Here is a 21,044-nt window from a genome sequence, read left to right on the forward strand (position 1 = left end):
CTAGTTTATAAGACATACTGTCACAGCACAAACTATACATAAATGAAGGACATTAAGGGCCTCATTCAGACCAGTTGAATGGTTGAATGATGGTAGGCTGCTTTTCTTTTGTAGACATTTACAATAGCAGCTAGATCATGAGGGAAAACGACACACGCCTTATCAAAACAGGTGGTGTATGACGACGTGTGTTTGTGTGGGTCAGTGGTGGATGAAGTACTCGGATCTTTTACTTCAGTAAAAGTATACCACGTTGCAGAATTACTACTTACTTAAGTATATGTACAAAATTATTGTCATTACATACATAAAGTACAAAACATAAAAAGCAGTCATTATGCAGAGTGGCCCATTCCACTCCTATTTAATTTTAATTATTGATGCGTTAATATTTAAATAGATTTAAGTATTTATTTTCCTCTGGATTGCAGTAGAATTATAAAGTAGCAGAAAATATGAAGGCTCAAGTAAAGTACAAGTACCTCAACATTGTACTTAAGTACAGATACACACTATTATGTGTGTGATTCCACCCACAGTGACGGGGAAACCCGACTGTGCCGCTGATTATCTCTGAGTGCAGCGTTCTCATAACACACATGCTGAGCGGTGATCGTGGTCACTCCTGTGTCGGGTATGTGGATTATCCTGAGCGACACTAAGGAGGTCATTGGAGGCATTTATGCACTCATCATCATGTCAATACTCCAACTGTCGTACTGGCTGTTTATGGGGAAAGGTGAGTAGCACATTCTCAAAAGTTTTGAGTTTTTCAATGCATTTTTTATATCATTGATACAGCAGCCAATAAGTGACAAGAATACAGGAGTGTATATTTAAGTGGACAAAACAAAGCATTAGGGCATTGATGGAAGGTACTGCGAGGAAGTTGGATATTCTCATGTGTGTAGGAAAGTATGGATGAAAAAAAAAGAACTACAATGAATGAATGTGGCACTGTTTGCTCTATTTCAAACAATTAAAATAATTACACTGTCTGATATTTGCCCTTTGTGCCCACTAGATGTCCCAGTCTAGCTGACCCAGGGTTTAAAAAACGCTACCTCCTTAAGTTTCCAGTCGAACCATCTCTTCTATCTCGCTGTATATCTGTATTGATTGTCTGTGTGGCTCAGCTCACAGTGTGACGTGGAAAGTAAAGACAAGATGTCTGGCAAGACATCTGTCTTGTTGATTTGGTGATCATTCCAGCCCTCACGTGATGTTGTAGCGTCAAGTGAAAGCGCTACGGCTGGCGGCTGGAGGGGGATTTTGATCTCGGTACTCGTAACGCTTTTTTTCAAAAATAATTTGCCATTGATTCTCTGTGTGCTTGTGTTTGTGAGTTTCGCTCACTTAAGCATGGTCGGTCAAGCTTTATTGAAACAGAGATCAATAGTCATGTTCTCCAAGTAGCACATTCTGTGGATTAGAGAATTTAACATGCAAGGATCGATACACGCCTCAGCCGTAGCAGCTTTATTGCCATGAAGTTCCGACCTTCATCGCTGTAGACAAATGCATTTCTTTGTACTACAAGATAAGAACGTGCAGGCCTGAATTCTGTCATAAATCCTCCGCTGCTTCAAGTCACAGTCTGTCTACCTGGTTTTTCAGATTACTGATTCATAACATTCCCCTGAAGAGATATGAGTGAATAAAGCCTATCACTTCATAAAACCCATGAACCCATCAGCACAAATGTGAACAACACTCTCTCTCGAGTTTAGCACCTATCAATTGACTGGCTTCCCTTCAGTGCTCACGTCAGACAGCATCTCTTACAGCAGAAGAAATTTGGAAAAATCAATCGGAGCCAGAGGGGAAGGAGAGCACAAACTATTTCTAGTATAAGTATTGCACATATGCACGTAAATATTTGAGGATTCAGAGACCATCCAAATACATTAGAAGTAAAAAATCGACCCAATGTGCCACATCTTGCTACACACTGAGAGGATTAAAATGCACTTTTGTCTGGAAAGCATTCCTAGACAATCATGTCATGTGACACTGTAGAGGGGAAACAGTTGAGGTGATAACTGTGTCTGCTCATTTTTTTTGAATTTTTCAGAGAGCTATTTGCTCTCAATTGCTGGTGCAGAGCTCTGAGTTATACAGTAAACAGACCTGTTTCACTGAGTGGTCAAACTTAATTGAACTTTCAGATTCAGACAAAACAAAGTCCCTGAGTTCCGCCAACCTCGGCTCTGTAATTTTAAATATGTGTAAATTTGATGAAGAATAGAGGGTAAAGTAGGGGAGGAGAAAGGTGAGGGAGTAGAGGACACATCTGCAGGTCCAATTTTCTATCATGACAGCCAGAATGAGCTGACCAATCCTCCTGGAGGGGAGAGATACTGGAGGGTAATAAAGAATTGATTCCTCTTCCCTCTGTGCTTTGCAGATCGCCACACAGAGGGACCTGACCTTAGTGTCTTTTCAGTTTGTCCTTCCTTTGTTGCTTCATGTTCTGTTTCTGTCTGTCTTATCTTACTTCTCATTACCCTCCCCTGCCACCATGTCTCATGCAACAGCCTGCCTCGCTTCTTCTTCTTTCCCTCCACCTCTCTGTTTCTCCCCTCGAACTACAACCCGTTAATAAATAAGAGGGCAGAGGAATCATTTTTAACCAACAAGCCAAGCTCCGATTTCTTTCTTTCCCCCTCTCTCTGTCTCGTTTGTGAGTGTATGGTTCAATATTTCTCTGTTGACATTGTCCGTGTCTGAAATGGGAGCTCAGAAGGAATACAGCGGGTATACATTACTGCTATAGAGTGAGGAGGAATTGCTCTGCTGTGGCGACGTGTTTGTCTGCATACACTCCATATTTGAGAAGAGTGACGTGACATAAGATTAGGTTTCCTGTCACCTTGTCTGACTCATTTGTCTATGCGTGTGAGTATACATTGACCCATGTGGCTCTTGGTGATGCTGTTTGTGTGACAGACTTCTCCGTAATGAGGCATGCTGCCGTAGAGCCCAGTTAAAAAATGGAGGAACAGGAATGTCAACAAAGAGAAACAACAGCAAGAGTGTGCGCAGTCACATTTGTTAAAAACCTTTGCTGTGTCTTGACTCTCACAACCTTTTCCTCTCACCCAAGATTCAGAAAGGAAGAACACAAAGAGTGAACATCACACTTATTTTTGTAACATTAGGAGAAGCGATACCCTCCCTGGGAGTCGTGGTGGGAGGGGCAGAACCTCGGATAGTGGCTAACGTGTCGCAGATGCACAAAAGTATCACAAAATCCCCTTTTGACTGACTGATCATTTCCTGTGTTAAACCCCTCCTAATACCTTCAAACCACTCAGTGCCTCCTTGCATGTGAATGTGGTTCTGCGGGTTTTAGTAGTAACTATTAGAATTAAAAATGAAAGACCTGAAACCTGGTATAAACTGGGTATGAGTTGAAAGGTTCACTGATTCACAACAACTGACTAGCAATTGGTGATAGCTGTAAAGAGGAAATGTGTGCGCAAAATTGTTCTCTTATTGACTGTTCACTGTATGATGTATGGTGAACAGGGACCTATTTTAGACGCACCTCAAAAGTTTTCTTGCAACAAAGATGACTACAATTTCCCATGGCATCAATGAATTCAAGAGGGATTGGTTCATATTAAAGTAACAGTTCTGCTTGAGAAGGATGCTATTGAAGCTTTTCCTCACCTGTTCATATAAAGTCACATTTTATTACTTGCAAGACAGATATTTCTCTCTCGGGCACAGTAACATCAGCACCAGAAGCCCCTGTATGCATCTAGGAAATTGCTGTGTTTAGCTCCTATATCTGTTGTCATCTTTGATGTTTTGCGTTTGCTGTACCAAAGCCAACAATCCTTTGCCCATTGAGCTCTGATAGCGACACATTAAGAAAGTTAATGAGACAATGCATCGACCGGCAGGCGTACAGGCTCCAAAGCAGAGGCAGCTATCTCCATACAGTGAGAACACACATTTGATATGTCCCATATATGTCCCAACTATATTGAATTCGGATGAACATAAATATAGTTTCTTTCCATTACTTAAATCTGGCTTTTACCGCTCTCTTCCAGCTACCAAGGAAACCACATTAGGCAAATCAATGAAGGTAATGTCACTTGAGAGGGAGGGCATACCTCAACTCTCTCACCCAACCAAACAATCTGTCTCACTGTGTGTGTGTGTGTGTGTGTCGGTCTCTCTCTCTCGCTCTCTCTTTCTCGCTTTCTCTCTTTCTTTCTCTCTCTCTCTCTCTCTCTCTCTCGCTCTCTCTTTCTCTCTCTCTCTCGCTTTCTCTCTTTCTTTCTCTCTCTCTCTCTCTCTCTCTCTCATTTTCTATGCCATATCTCCCACACATCCATCCTCTCCTCTCTTTATCTGCCGCCTCTCCCTCACTCCCTCTTTCCCCCTCACAACACTCGCTTCCTGACAACCACTGCCAAAGGACTAGCAGGCGCAGCACATCCCCAGTTTCCATTACTCAAAGGGGGCCTGGAAGAAGAAAGAGAGAGGAGAGGAAAAGAAACAAAAACCTTAAACTTTAGCACAGGTGTTGTGGCAATCTGGAGCTCTGTGTTGCATCCTGTAGCTCCAGCAGTGTGGCCTCCAACAGGGATTAAGAGGGGTTGCCTGGGACCAGGTTTTGGGTGACGGAAGAGAAACGCCCATCGAACCAGGCTGCTTTATTTCTTATTTCTATTATAGTTAACATAGTTTTACCATCAGTCTCATATTCTTAAATTAGAATACTAGATTAGATCGAAGTGGATACAAGTGAGTAAGTAGGTGGAAGTCGACTCGGCTGAGCTAAAGTTGGACAAACTGGTCAGGTTGGGTACAGTTGGACAGGTGTTCAGTCGCTGGCCCGACCCGACTTGGCTCGGTGGCGCAGTGCTGGGCGATGACAGACGGCGGTCCCACATGATGTTGAATGTGGATGGCTTGGAGGTGATCGCTGTGCTGGTGGTCATGGGTCTCTTCATCAAGGTTCTGGAGCAGTTTGGGATGTTCGAGCCCATCGGAGGGGAAGGTAATGGATTTTCTCAGAGATTTAATGGTTTAATAACGGGACAGTAACGGTGCAGTAAAAGTTGAGTTCACAGATTTTATAGGTGGGGTGGGTGTTTTTCGAGTGTGTGCATGAGCTGAGACGCTGATACTTTCATCTGCAGTGCCCATTCAGTCTGGTTCTGAGTGGGCTGCAGGTCTGTCTCAGGGTTTCGGTTACCAGTGCAACTGTTGGCCATGCAACTCTCTCTGTCTCTTATCTCTCTTTCTCTTTCTCTCTTTTCTCTCTCTCTCTTTTCTCTCTCTCTCTCTCTTTCTCTCACACACTTACACACTCACACACAGAGAGTAACTTTAGCTGAGTGTGAGGCCTCCCTCTGCCCCTGGGGTGTGTGCTTTTACCCTTTAATCGATAACACTATGGACAGAGTGGGTCTGAGTGCTGTGTAGAGAAACGTGTCTCACTGAGGGAGTGTCATCCTCACTGTCGGTACTCCCATTAGCCTTCGTGGAGCTGTATGAAGACAGAAAATAGGGCTCATTGTCTTTGCTGCAGATCATAGGTCAACATGCTTTGTGGTTGAGTTGATGTGATTTGACAAACATAATTAAATTCCAGTGCTTCATTAAGGGATTTTTTTGTTTTACACTAAAACTATTTTTTTTTTAAAGACAGAAGATTGATTTGTGGTTCATCAGCAGTCGACCATATACTCAATTAGAAGGTCAGTTCACAGATGTTTAATTATAGTTTAACAAAATGAAACATTTACTGAATGATACTTTTACAACACTTCAAATAGCGCCCTGCCTGTAAATGAAGGGTTGACTGAAATGTTCCTTGTCCCACTCTGGCTCACCCCCAGGATCTGTCACCACGTACCAAGGCCTTGTTTGTCTTATCTGGATGACCTGTGCTTTGTCCCCCCCTAAGTCCAATCTACTTTACCTTGTTCACACTCCCTTATCTATTCTCTGTTAGTGACAACAGGGAAGATGGGATTCTTATCTCCATTGTGTTTTTGTTTTACTCTGCTCATTGCCCAGAGTGCCCTACACACTCTGACAGGGTCTTTGGTTTTCTTCTCATGAAAATAATTTGCTCTTCTACACATTTTGAGTCGGCATGTAAAGGGAAAGCATGCAGTCTACAGCTCTCTGCATACTCATGCATAAACACACACACACACACACACACAGGAGGCTCCATTTATACACACTCTGAGCATCAGTCTTCCCTATATTTTGACTATTCTTTATGGAATATGACAGAAGTAATACGTGTGCGTGTGCCAACTCCTCTGTGAGTACTTAAGCTAATGAATTTTCTCTGAATGGGGGAACTTAGTCTGAGTAATACAGCGTCTCTGCCATCTGCAGAATCATGTGCTCACTCGGAGGCTTGTAACCAATGCACAATCCATATAAGGGCATGTGATCTACACTTGACACATGCTTCTGTTTGCTATTTGCGTCAAAATACTGGTGATGCCATCAAATGACTAATCAACCGATCTATTTTGACCAGGTGTTCCCGTGTGAAACTGTAAAGCGCATTCTTTCATACTCGTGTGTAATCTGTCCCCTTTCATAATAATCCTCTGCCAGGCCAGCTTCACTCCTCTTTAATTAATTAACTCCTCTTTAATTTAATAGTTGGCTGCTTGTGTGGCTGTTTTTTTATTTACTTCTCTCTCAGACTACTTACTGGTTGTATGTACTTTAACGGAAACCCTTTCCCCCTTTACTTTGGCGTGACAAGAATAACACAAAAATGGAAAAGTTTGCAATGTTGAAATAAGTGTCTTTGTTTCAGTCAGTTTTGGAAGAAAAAATATAATCAAATATTAATCATGGTTGAAATGCCTTTTCTCCCTCTTGCCAGACTCCTACTGAGTCATTTTCTGGTGAGACAGAGCGAGACAAGTAAAATACAGAGACTGTGAGAGTCCCATTACTTTAATGAGCTGTGTAGCTGACCTTACGCTGATTAAACATACACACACACACACACATAGCATGCATATACTTTTGTGTTCTCTAGAGAAAGTGAAAGAGGAAAAGAGAAAGAGCTGGATGTGTGTGAAGATGCATAGAGTATGTGTGAGGTGCACTCTGGTCTGGAAGTGTACAGGGCTCTGATAGATTTAAAGCCAATGGCTAATGGCTAGAGTGTTTTCCATAGACGTTTATGAGGTGGGAATTGGAGAGTTGTACAGTGGGATGTTCTGGGCTGAGTTGGATGGCAGCGTACCTTTTCTAACACAGCGACTTCCTTCACATTTTTCTTGTCCTGAAAACATTCACTGGATAGAATGTGTTGCCTTCAACTTACTCAAGATGCAAAATATATCTTTGCCTGAGCATTTTATTTCCTCCCACCCGTTTTAGATCACGCTGTCTCTCGGTGGATAGATGTGTCTAATTAGGAACGACCTGCTTGACTGTGTGTGCTGCAGTGAGCTGTGGTCACTCTCTAGCATGAAAGGCATGGCATCCGGCCATATGCACCACGGCCTCTCCCAGCCTTTGATTTTTAGAATAAACTGCTGACACCTTGCTTGATGCGGTCCTGAATGTCAGGGACCTGTTCCATGATGCTTCGTCACTTCTCAAAGGCTTTTGATATTTTAATGTTTCTCCTTGTCTTCATATCAACTCATACCATCGCAGCGGGATATATGAGCCATGTGCCAAACCAGCCTGCAGAATCTAAGCCTCAACTATTTAGAGCAACGTCTTACCTTGCTCCTACTGTTTCATTCACGTTCGATTATTTGGGTTTGATTCCTGTGGAGGACCGAAGGAGAAATCCAAGGATCTGGACTCCATGATGTGACAAGAGGGCATTGATTTATACCGAATATTAAATATACAGATTCTGTGTATATGCTATTTGAACTTTTCATGTGTCAGTTTAAATTCTCAACTCATCTTCTTTATTGTACAGATTAGATAAATACATACAAAATATAATAGAAATGTACCTGGACTCACCTCTTCTGTGCAGCTGTTTGATCCGACATTGCAGTCATTACTCCACTTGTAAGCATATGTTTTTTCTAAGGAGACACTTTTTAATGATGAAAAACCATCGGCACCCAAATCACAATAGGCCTTATCTATAAATCCTGTGAAGAGCAAATTCTGTGCGTAAATGTCACTGCACTTTTACGCATCCTCTTATATTATCTTGTAAAGGTAAACCAGCAATTTTGAAGAGATATGCGTTTAATTTAAGATAAATCACAACTTTGTTTCATGCGTGTCTTATTAAAAACATTTACACATGTTAAATACTTTATAAATGAGACCAAATAAATGTATTTAGGCGGAGTTAGCAGGCTATCTCATTCTTTTCATTTCCTCTCATCGGTTAAACAAACAGAATGTATGCTAGCCTTTCATATTAGATTCAATGTTATAAGTAGGTGACAAATATCAGAACAATACGAACATTCAAGCTCCTCCATGTGGCTCAAAGGTGTGCAGCAGATATAAATGTTGAATACAAGACTATAGAAGAAATTCTGTTAATATATTTGGCGACTCTGATAAAATTTGGTTAGCAAATATTAGCAAGCTAACACAGTAAACTGAGAGGGTGAACATGCTAAACATTATGCCTGCTAAACATCAGCAGTGTATTAGCATTCTGATCAGACTTTTGCTCAACGGCTCAAAATGAGTTTGTGAATGCTATGCTGTTTAGCATTACCCACGATCATGTGTAAAAGAAAAACTCGTTCTGATGATGGATTAGCAACAGACAATGATAGGTATCTTGAATACAAAATATATATTGTATTTAGTTTTCTGGTGTCTGTCGCATATGTGAATGGTCTGATCTGTGTGTGTCTGTGTGTGTACCTTTGATGAATACTGTAGATTTAGCTCCATCATACAACATCCTCCATCCTTTTGCTGGCTACAAAATGCTCAGTAAATCCTTTTTCCTTCTTAAGAGGTTATTTGGCTATGATCAGCAGTGTGTGTGTGTGTGTGTGTGTGTGTGTGTGTGTGTGTGTGTGTGTGTGTGTGTGAGAGAGAGAGAGAGAGAGAGAGAGAGAGAGAGAGAGAGATAAGTGAGGTAAATTGCTTAGCGGTCAGCTGAGGACCCATTTGTGTCCAAGCACGCACACATTCACAGAGGCATGTCCATCTACCCTCATTGTAATTGCCCTTCAATAGACAGGTACACTGATAGAGAATGGTGTGTGCGTGTGTGTGTGTGTGTGTGTGTGTGTGTGTGTGTGTGTGTGTGTGTTGCAGCTAGTTCAGTCTGTAGGGGTCTGAGGACATTATATCTGATGATCTTCTGTAGTGCCTGGTAGCTGAATGATGACAGCATATGCTATAAAACCTCAACATTGATGCGATTCCAGCCTTTGCTCCTTTGTTGCATGTTATCCCCCCCCCTCCACACACACACACACACTTCTACACTGTTCTCTAAAAAGTAAAGGTGAAAATGCCCCCAAAAATGCTCATGATATTCTGTGTCAGTCACCTATAATAGTGCCTTACCCTCAAAATAAACAAAAAAATTGAATCTGAAGTTTATGATTTGTACAAAACCAATATTGTTTTCAATAACCAGCCAGGGAATCATTAACCTACTCTGTTGGGGAAAGTTTATAAAGTTTGCCACAAACTTGTTGTCTAAACCACTGACAGAAGCTACGGCATCTACGTGCCTTTAAACAGTAATATAACTGCAGTGAGTGTGGAGGAGACTGTCCTTGTTGTCCTTGTCTGAGGCTCGTCTTCTTCTAGCCAGCTAGAAGATGAGAGCAAGAGGATGCAAGAGGATAAGACGGGATATTTAATACACAACTCTCTCTATCCTCCATCCACCATCCCCCCACCCCTCTGTCTGTCTGTCTGCATGTCTCTCTCTTTCTTTCTTTCTCTCTCTCTTTCTTTCTCTCTCTCTCTCTGTCTCTCTTTCTCTCGCAGTCGTGTATGTGAGTGAATGAGAGACTGTATTTGTACGGCAGGTGCTTTTCATTTTTTTGCTGCCAAGAACAACAACTTTCCTCATATGTAACAGCTGGTCTTATCCATCATGTCTTTTTTCCCCTTTCGCTTTAAATGCAGTGTTTGTTTGCACTTGCGAGGTTGGGTGTTGAGTGCATCCTTGTTTTGCATTTGCTCAGGGAGATCCTGGTTGCTGTATTGTTTATCCACTGTTCATTCCTACATTGAACTCCACTGTTCATACAAAGGCACTATAATAAAGATGCTCTAAAGTTTTTAATCGTCAGTTTAATCGTCACTTTTGTAAGTTAGAAAGGTTTTTTTAAATGAATCTTGCCATTCATTTGAAATAATAACTTAACTTCCCCACTTCCTCTCATACTAAAGTTCCCAGTCACTCACTCTTGACAGTCACTGGGAACTGGAGAGAGTCTGATTCCTGGACTGGCTAACTATCTCACACACACATACTGTGTGCTAACAAGGGTGCTAACGCCTGGCAGCAGGATTCACCAGGATAAAACATTTATGTTGGGCAGACAGTGGCTATTATTCACCCTGTTTTACAACAACCTGGGAAGGGCACAGACTGCTGTCAGTCTGCAATTGATTTAACTGCCAATTTCATCTTCATTCATGACTGGATCCCAATAAACGTGTTGGATAACTTCCCTTAGTCCTTAGCCCTTAGTCACTCCACTGCTTTTTGTTCCAACATAACAATGTGTTGTTTGGCTGGAAATGGGGTTAGTTTGCTCTGTTGCTGTGACAGTCATTTCCCTTGAAGATTTGTTTTAGTGGTCTTTTCGGGAAACAAAAATCTTTCAACAGCTGAAACCGAACCTTCAGAGAGCCGAGATTCAACCCTTTTAGCTGCTGCAAAGTTGTTGTTTTTTTCTGTTGTATCGACCCGTTCAGGATGTTTACCTGATTTGTCTCCTGGCAGGAAAGAGCAGAGCAGAGTGTTTATGATTTGATGGAAATAAGTTTAGCGCATTGTTGTGAGCGATGCAAACCCAATTTAGATTGACTGCTTTACATCACTCAAAAACACAGCATGCATTTATTTAAAAAAAAAAGAAGCATGAATGCAGCTGAGTGCCAGAAAAGAAGCTTCAAAGTATAACTGTAATGGCTGTAATGTTGTTCGGTCCGCTCTAGTTTTGATCTGACACAGTGTCATAATAGCAAACATGAGTGTTAGTGTCCCTTTCAGTATTGTGTGAGTGTGTTGGAAGTTGTTAATGGCTTGTGATCAGTCATTACCCTCCTACTGTTTGTCTGGTCTCTGGAGCAGAATTTAAATGAAGGACAATAACAAAGAGGGAGCGAGAGAGTTGCTCGAGGGGAACAGCAGGTTGAATATAGGGCTGCAGACAGAGTGTCTTACCTTGCACTGCCCTCTTCAGGTGTAAAAGTTAACTGCTGCGATGTGTGTTTGGGAAGGTCAGAGGTTTTCGGCCTTGCGTTTCAGCCTCAGTGTTTATTTGGCAAATGAAAAAAAAAAGAAACGTGTTGTGTAACGCTAAATATTGAAAACCACTTGCACTTTTATAAATGCATCTAATCCAATTGCTGAGATAAAAAGAAAAAGATCATGTTTAATAATTTATAACTGAAATGTTTTGCTGGAATGTCATTAGGATCGTTATGCTTGGCTTTTCTTCTATAACAAAAATCTACAAAAACGTTTAACTGTGGTCAAATAGTTTTAAATCCTTGATTAAATAGCAATGCTTCACACTTTTGTTTTCTCTCCATCACCTGTCACATAAACTTGTATCCAAACAAGAACAACTATATTCCTGAAAACCAAATGTCTAAATGTTACTATTTATCTAATTGATGTTGTTCATGTAACGTTACGTCTTGTGTCCTCAAATGAGAAAACCTCTCTGATCCACCCGTCTCAACCTGATTGTGACTGTTTCAAAAGAAAACTGTTCATCAGCAGCTTTCTGTAGTTTGCGCTGAAAGAGCTTTCTCTCAGAAGAATGAATCTGTTTTTGTCCCACATCGCGGTATTAAAAATATCCTAAAAAGCTAATGATCTATGCAAATGGCTCTCTTCTTTCACTTATCTAATTGGAAACACACTACATTTTGAGCACCATTTGTCAATGACCTCCTCTGTGTCTCCTCCTCCTGCACGCATTTACACACACACACGCACACACCCACCCTCTTACTCTCAGACATTTTAATCAGTTTTGAGAGTAATAATTGCCAAGGTAGACATCTAAATATGGAGGTATTTCAATTACTCTGTGTGTCTGGCTTCAGGCAAAATATGCCACACAGCGACTAATCAACTTACTAATTAACCTAGCTTTTTATCACAATCTCAGTGTGTGTGAGGTTGTCAGCATCTACCATAGATTAGCATTCAGGCAAGTGCACCTCCAACAACATTTAAAGATCAAATGTCTCTTGGGCTGGATTACAGGTGTCACTTCCTCATATACATCGGCTGTAAACGGTTATATCAAAAATAAGCTCCTAAGGTCTTGTATGATTTTCCATAAGGGAACCTCACTGCCCTAATCGGATATTTAGATGTGATGAGTGGAGGTCAAGCGGAAAAAAGAAATGCCTGAGGAACTTTTCTGAAAGCTGTTTAGTACGCTCATCACTGGTCTCTAATTCTATCACACACAACACTCACTTTCAAAGCATATGGGGCAACACTTTCGCTCAGTTGGACACAGCTACTCCACAGAGCTCATATCTGATTAGCATTGAAGTGATGAGTAATTCAAAGGCGTGGAGACGCTGAATTTGGTTGATTTTTAGTCATGCTCTAGGGTTGGCAATGACGATCTGCCAGTTTGTCTGCAAGTCGTTAGCTGCTGGACGGTTTGCCATGAAATGTTGTAGATATTCATGACCCTCAGAGAACGTATCCTGATGACTGATAGAGCCCTAACTTCTACTCTAACGCCACCATGAGGTCGACATGTGTGATTTTGAGTGAAATGTCTCAGGATGAAATTGCGTGTGTTCCCCTCAGGATGAATTGTAAACACTTTGGTGGCACTTTAACTTTCCATGTAGTGCTACCATAAGGTCAACATTTGTGACCGTTGCCATTCCCATCAGCCTCACCTGCACTTTGTGTTAAGGGTAATTGGCCAACGTTAGCATGGTAACTCGCTATCGGGCGAAAATGGTCAACAAATAACCATATTAGCATTGTCATTGTGAGCACATTGGCATGCGGATATTAGCTTTAGCTCAAAGCACCGCTGTGCCTATCGCTTTCGGCTCACGGAGCAGCTAGTGTGGCTGTAGACTCTTGTTAAGTATGTCAATTACATAACTGTTTTTTCAAAAGCATGGTTATATTTCAGTTTGGAGCAGCTTTTAAATACACATATGACATGATACAATACATGACATGCATGTGAAGCAGTGAAGTCAGCTAGAATTAATGTTACCATTAATAGAAACAACAGTAACAACAGTAACGGGTTCAAAGGTCAGTGCCTTACAATATTCCTGGAATCACAGAGCCGTCATGTCTGAGTTAAAGTTAAAGGGGAGATCTTTTCATGTTTACTTGCAATATATTGATCTTACATTTCTGTCTCGGTATATGACAGATATCCTAATGCTTTATGTAAGCGATAATGGCAGATAGGCGCGACCAGCCTTAATCTCTCACACTTTCATCCTTTAGTTGATTCTCCGACTGCAGACTTTGTTTGAGAATTTACTGGCCTGAATATGTCACTGTATTTAGGAATTCATGTAGCCTATTTAATTCACCGTGCCCGTAAAGGCATGCAAATGTATTGTAGTATAATGCTTTATGTAGATTATAACTCTATATGACCAGTAAATCCCATTTAATGACCGCTTTTCTCAATTATGTTCTCTTTAGTCATCTCAATTCATGTGATCATAAAGAGCCTCTTGTAATAATGTGTGATCCTTTATTGCCATTAGACGCCTTAATATCTTTCTTATCGTACTTGAAGCACTCAACTGCCACAGTTGACTCTCTCTCATTAAATGACAGTGATTGACGGTTGCACTCTTTGAGGGCTCATGAGTTCCGACTTTGAACGTGAACTCAAAACCATTGCTTGTTTGTCGTTTTGTTTACCAAAGAGCAGAGTCTGCCTCTGATTGAGTGTAGTGTTCTTCAGTCTCACAAGGCCCCTCGAGGCTCGGCAGCAATGCCGTTGCTCTGGGTCTCATTCTGACTCCGAATCATTAATCACATGTGACGGCAGATGGATCAAGCTCTCCGTACACCTCCATCTCCTGGTTTCTTTGGCGTTGAGCCAACCTACTCGCAGGCGCAGACCGACACATGCATGCACGTACATATATAGGGACTAAATATTCCCCCGTCTCCCCTCAGTTTCCTGTGGAACATTCACTTCCAGTTTTGATAACGGGGTGTTGTTGAACATGAAGTGGAGGATGAAAGTGATGGAGCACTTTGAATCCAAAGGGTATCACTTTCCCCTTTTGTTGAAGTCTAGCCATTTCTTCTCTTGGCATGCACTAATTAAACTTTTCTTCTCCCAACACCACTTCCAGAGACTGTTCTGACAAAAAGGACAAAAGCATCAGTCATTTTAGCAAATGCCCCCAAACAACATATATTTATGTTTGAGTGAAGTCCCTTAGCACCTGTGGTAATTTTCACACCTGTTCGTACGGAGAAAAGGAGGACGTTTTATGATGTTTTATAGCCACAAGGTCCGCGGACAGAGGAGATCAAAACGTCAGACTGCAACTCACGAGACCTTTGTTTTCTTTCCATTTCCTCAGTCAACATTGGTTTCTTTTAAGCATGACCACGAGCCTAACCTAACCATAACCAAATAGTCTTTGAACACATGACATGCTCTTTCCCTTACTAAGTCATGTTTGTGCTTAAACCTAACCAAATCTCAACTATAGTAGTGTCAGATCAAAAAACTGTTTAATTTTATGATTTATTCTTGTTGTGGAGGGCACAAACAAATGATGTTGACCTGCTGTTAGGGCTGTCAAATAAGAAAACGCCTACATATGTTGTTCAAGAGGGAAGTTACAAACAATCTATTATGAGTACCTGATTTGATACCAGCGTTATTTTTATATCAAATTTAAGAACCTGTGTACCTCACTGCAAGAAACTCGGTAGAACCATTTCTATGTAAGATTGATTATGTAAGATTGGGTCAGAGGTTGCTGTTGGACTAAAATGCAGTCTGCAGCCCACTGCCACCTGATGACTGACAATGGAAACACAGATTTTTTTATAATGAAATTGACAAAGACACTGTATTTAATGGGGGACGTTCACATCAGACCAATACTCGATCACAGTAATGAGGTAGGGATTCAGGTCCAACCGGCGTTTCACATCAGTGCATCCAAACTCCTATTCAGCATTTCCTTCATCAAATCCCACCTCAACATTATGTTCCAGTGGGTTTTAAAGGCTATATCGTGTCTTATTTACAGTACATGTACTGTAAATCCATTTGGGAAGAATGCATCATCATGATTTCATTCTTTTAAATCTTTTTTTCTGCCCCAGTTCTTAAGAGATTCTGTCTGCCAGTGGTATAATGTTAGTGTGCCAGATGTGACATCAATATATATCCCATCCCGACTGAAATATTCCCCACTGTACTGGGCTGCATATGCAATACATGTTATAGCCAGATTTCAACTCCAGACAGTGTGCATGTGTGTGCATGTGTGTTGACTACACTCAGGGGAGATTGACACATCTGTGAGTTTGTCCACAGTAGCCGCTGGGTCAGATGCTTCGTCTCTCTGTCGTCATAGTCTCCCTCCTCCCTCCTGTTAGTCTTTCTCTGCTTCATCCCCGAATGTTATCCTGCATTTTCCCCTTGGTAGCTCTTTGTGATTCTTTTGATTTTTGATTCAGTCCTTGCTGTACCCCTGGTTGCTGTTGTTCCCTCCGTTCCACCTTGCCCCTCCTTTCCCCGTCTCTCTTCGTATCTCCTCTCCGGATTAATTCTTATCTGTTTCTTGTATATGCACCCCCTCTCTGTTTCCCCTCGTAACCTACAAGTAGTACTCCTCCATCCTTTTCCCTCCTTCCTTTTCTCCTCTCCCTCCTCTGCCCTCCCCTTGACTCAGTCCCATCACACTGACCCAATTAAACATGGGGAGGGACACAGCAGGAGGAGAGTGACGGAGGTACGAGAGGGAGAGGGAGGACAGGCAGAGAGTAGAGAGAGTTTGAGAGTCATTTGCTGGAAAAGCAGAGAGAGAGAGAGAGAGAGAGTCGCAAAACAATTGCCGCCAAACTGCCAGGACACACATAGTGAATTGTCCGAACTTCACCTGGAACTTAAACAACCTTTGACAGCCTTGGAGGTGGCGGGGGTGGAGCAGCAAGTCGACAGTCCTGCTGCCACGCACTTACCGTTCTCGATGAAGGTGCGAAGAGAATAACAATCTACCTTGAGAGAAGAAAGCGGGCGGGGAGCCATGCAGAGTTAGGATGGAGGAATACCGGCATATAGAGGGAGACTGAGAGGAGATACTGAAGAGACAAAGACAGTGCATTCCTCGTCGAAGCTGAGGGGGGGAAGTGGTTGCCCCGGGGCAAGAGGAAGATTTTGGTTGACAGTCACGGAGGGAGAGGAAGGGGGAAAGGATGTATCTGTTCCTTAAAGAAAAGTGGGAGGTGGAGGGACTGCAGACGGTGGGCATCCTCCTGGTGGTCTGCAGCTCCCTCAAACTGATGCACTTTCTGGGGCTTATCGACATTTCCACGCCAGGTAAGGGAAACGGTAAGCGAGCGAGAGAGAGGCGCCGAGAGAGAAATCAAAATGATGAATTTGGTGAGGGGACATTAGGAGGAAAAACACTCAGCTGTAAAGGGGAGTGTCTACGTGTGTGTTTGTTAGGATTAAACATAACTGAGTCGTGTGGCCGAATTTCTTCACTAAATAGCTGTCGTGTTTGTCATACCTATTTATGCCCTCCAGTGTTTGTGTCTGTGTGTCTGTGTGTGTATGTGTGTGTGTGTGTGGGCTTTGTCTGAGACTGAAATACTAAAGTACATATGGTATACACCTCTCTAACTCACATATTAGTGCAGAATGGTACAACTGATTATCATGCTTCATTTATGACACAAAAGAAATTCGAAACTTAAAAAAATAAAATACATTTCAATGAAAAATTCATGTCCAGAACACATCTTGATGTCGGCCCATATACTTGGAAAACAACATCTCTGAAATGTATCATTCAATACATTACTTCTTACAACTAAGGGTTTCTGTCTGCGGATTATTTGATCAAACATGAACTTTACTTGCTCCTTTTACTATGATGAGGACGTGCTTTACATTTTGTTATTTAGTTTTTTTGCTTAAAGGGGCACTCAGTATAATGACTTCTGTGTCTCTGGAGGGAACTTTTTAAGTCTGAAAATATCATCAGGGTCAAACTATGGAATATTGGAAGATCTTTCCAGTGAGATGCTAACAAAAAAGCTTGAGCCATATGCTGGACCATATAAGCCATATTTTTCTCTGCCCCTGCTGCATTGATTTTCAGCATTTGTTTCTTTTTTTGCCTCCTGTGAGTCCCCCGAATTTATGGAAGTGCAATACTTAATAAATGGAGTGCAGTTAACGGTGAAGATGGGCAGGACAAGTGGGAGGAAATGAATGGCATTAGGTAAAGGTTCTAGGCCTCATTCGAAACTGCAGATTGTCCATCAGTTCTAATTTTATCCCAATATTTGTGAAAACTGCACCGTTTTAAAAATTGCAGTTCCACATCTCTCATCATCAGAGGGGCCTAGAGATAGCTGAAAGGTTCAGTGTTGGATCTGCAGTATACTGTTTCACTGTAATATGTTTGCCGCCTTCACTTTAGTTGACAGTTTCTCTGTGCCTTGAGAAAATCCTCAGATCTCTTGAGTTCACGAGACACGGAGCTTCTTCAAAAGTTACTGGATATTGCCAAAAATGTGTTGCCATCAAGTTAAAAATAGAGCTGTTTTTCTTATTTCCTGAAGAGTTGTGATGGTTTGTCGGTGTACCCTGGGGGAAACTATTCAACTCTAATTGCACTGCATCACTACAGGTCACGCTGGGTAAGAATGTCTTAATGCTGAGGAACACAGAAAGGTTTTTTTCCTCCCCGATGAGGAATACACTATAGGTTTTTATTGTGTTTTTTCTCGCCTACTCAGGCCAAAATGAAAGAATTTCTGGTGTCATTTTCAGTGCCACTCAAAAAACAATTTTAACTTCAAAGGCTGGGAAACAAATTGATCACGTTACGTCAATGGTGTAATGAGCGCAGTAACCTACTTGTTTTCAACAAAGGACAGTTTCCAACCAGCATTCTGCTCGTATGAACAACTTCCATATTAAGCACTGCATCTTTTTAAAAGGGAGAGAGGAAAAGGTGTCTCAGTCCTAAAACAAGCATATCTAAGCTTTGACAGTTTCCTGTAGATTCAGCTTTCATTACAAGTCCTTACAAGTATTTCAAGCTCAGTGTTCCATGCAGAGCAGAGGAAGGAGAATTCATGAAGTTGTTTTTTTTCTTACCTTTCTCTGTCCAGGCCTTCAGAACAATCAAATTTAATTTAGTCTGCTACACCGAGAGACAAACTGCATCTGTAACACATCTGTGGAGGTTACAAATGTATTTCACAACTATTAAAGATATCATCAAACAATACTTTCCAAACTTTAGATACTCTTAGATATACCACTGGTTGCAATTCGTTTATTAAAGTATTGTGTGTAGGTACAGTTCTGAGGTTTGACTTTACTGATGTTTCCGTTTGCTACTTCTTACTTTCCTTCACTGTATCTTGCAAATTGAACTCCTCTACATGCATTTTTTCAGCTCTAGTTGGTACTTATTGTATATTTACATAAATACAAAACAAAACATATGATGTATTTTATTATGATGCAGATATGATACTTTGTTATGCAGCAGCAACTAACAAATAAAGCAACAATAGTATAACAGAATCTCACCCAATGGTCCGTTTAGTAGCTGGTCTGGAGCCAGATTAGCTTCACCTCAAGCAGTTACGATGTTAAAATGCTACATCCACCACTGCTCAGAAATACATTGTAGTTACTCTGCCATCAGACATAATTAAAGGTTAAGTTTACTTTATAGATTAATTAAGATTTACATTTTTGTACTTTTTGACAGATGGTCAAAGTATTTGATATTCATTTCTGTACCATGGGCAGCTGCTGGGTCCACATAAAAAAACAATATATACTAGCTCACTCAGACAGCTGAGGGCTGGGCCTGTGCTAGGTGGCTGGATGTATTACTCTGGTGTCCATCGAGCAATGTGCTCGGCCTGTTCTGGCTCCAAATGATGCCGAGCCACAGGTCAGGAGGCTCCATGAAGCAGAGAGACAACAGGGTGACACATCACCCACATCACATCATATAGTCAGTAGAGGTGCTGTGGTTCTATTGTTTTTCACCCCATCATGGCCTTCATCCCTCAGACTGCTTGGGTCCTGCTAAAAGGGGTGCGGGGACTGTTACCATGGAAACTAAGCAAGAGTAAGTACATGGGTTCATGTGTGCGAATGTGTTTTACTTCCTCGATCCGATTTTCATTATCACTCCGTGAAACTTGCCGAGATGGGCATCGTGAAGTTTGATTTGAGATGAACTGGTGTGGTGCTAGACGCGATGGGCTCTGGTTGGTTTTGCAATACATCTGTCTGGGTTTGATGGTCTCCGCTGGTTTTTCATACAGTTTGCTGAATGTGGCATCGTGACGAGAGAGCCGGTCTGATTAGTGAAACTGTGTGTTTCTAGGGGTCACACTGTGCTGCTGCTGTGTAATATCTACCGTTTGAAGTGGTATTCATGGTCTCCCATCGCTGAGCCAGGTCAGCAGGCAACTATCAATTTGACTGAACGGCATGAATCAGTCTGTTGTTGCATCTGTCCGTTGCATGGAGTGTGTTATTGGTTTTTTACAGGCATGTGTGTGTGAAAACAGAATTTAATTTGCAGACTTGCGTGTGTGTGTGTGTGTTTAACCCTTGTGATATGGTTGGTGATTACAGGTAATCCTTCCACCAGCCAAAGCAAACAAACCATAAAGCAGCGATTCCTCAAGCTGCTGCCATGCTGCAAGCCCGAGGCTGTCCCCTCAATCAGTGAAAGCAAGTGCTCCTACACTCTCTATACATTTCTGCTTTCTCCCAACAACTCTATAGTGAATTCAGAGGATTCGTACAGATGCTTGTGTGGATGCAGTCATGTACGCTTAGCCAGCGAAACATTCAGTGAACACAACATACAGGAACACACTCAACGTGTTTTGCTACGTTGGGCAATGGAACGTGTGTGTGTGTGTGTGTGTGTGTGTGTGCGTGTGCAGTTATTGACAGGTATTTTTTGGAGAAACAGGTGGAATGAGGTGTCTCCACAGCTTGTAAGATGCCTCTTCTTTACCATTTTCATTCATGTTAAGCCTCTTCTCACTTTCTCGGTATCCCTCTCTCCAGTGTTCTTCAACTTGAAAGTCAAGAAGTCCTTTTATACATGATTTACTGACCAAGTTCTGCTTCGCTTGGACAAAGACGTGTGGACAATGCTTGACTTAGCAACCTCAAAACTATGTATATAGAAAACAGGATTCACTCATGTATTGATTGAGTGAAATAATAATGATAAAAAGGTGAACATTGTTGTGAACAAAGAATGTTATTTTGTTACACTGTATGATGAGCTCAATATCAGTTTGAGTGCTTCATAAAAGAATGTGTCGGCCTGGTCACGGCTGCCCTGGAGGTTTGGTGTGGGTGCAGTGATGATAAATGCTAGCTAACAGTGTGTCTCTCCCTCACACAGACAGCGTGGAAGATGACTTTGAGTTATCTACCGTGTGTCATCGCCCAGAAAGCATGGACAAGCTGCAGGAGCAGACTAAGTTCACCAAGAAGGAGCTGCAAGTCCTCTACAGGGGCTTCAAAAATGTAGGTCTGGCTGGAGAAGAGCGTGACAAGGCAGAAAATAAAACATAAAAAGTCTGGTGCTAGTTACATTATAATGGGAGTTGAGAT

The 21,044-nt window shown here is 41.7% G+C and overlaps 1 protein-coding gene across 3 annotated transcripts in view; it reads left to right on the plus strand.

Annotated features, from left to right (window-relative positions):
- Window positions 1-21,044, plus strand: part of LOC142932865 (A-type potassium channel modulatory protein KCNIP2) — an 81,846-nt gene that overhangs the window by 58,204 nt on the left and 2,598 nt on the right. For 2 of the 3 annotated variants that reach the window (XM_076076955.1, XM_076076956.1), the window contains exon 2: window positions 20,833-20,957. In XM_076076955.1, the coding sequence (XP_075933070.1) occupies window positions 20,833-20,957 (125 nt within the window). Of the gene's footprint in view, window positions 1-20,058; window positions 20,142-20,832; window positions 20,958-21,044 lie in introns of all 3 variants that reach the window. The other variant, XM_076076954.1, reaches the window with a different exon arrangement.

Source organism: Anarhichas minor, unplaced genomic scaffold (assembly GCF_050575085.1).
Source record: "Anarhichas minor isolate MPS153535 unplaced genomic scaffold, ASM5057508v1 ptg000058l, whole genome shotgun sequence".
In the NCBI taxonomy this organism is placed as follows: Eukaryota; Metazoa; Chordata; class Actinopteri; order Perciformes; family Anarhichadidae; genus Anarhichas; species Anarhichas minor.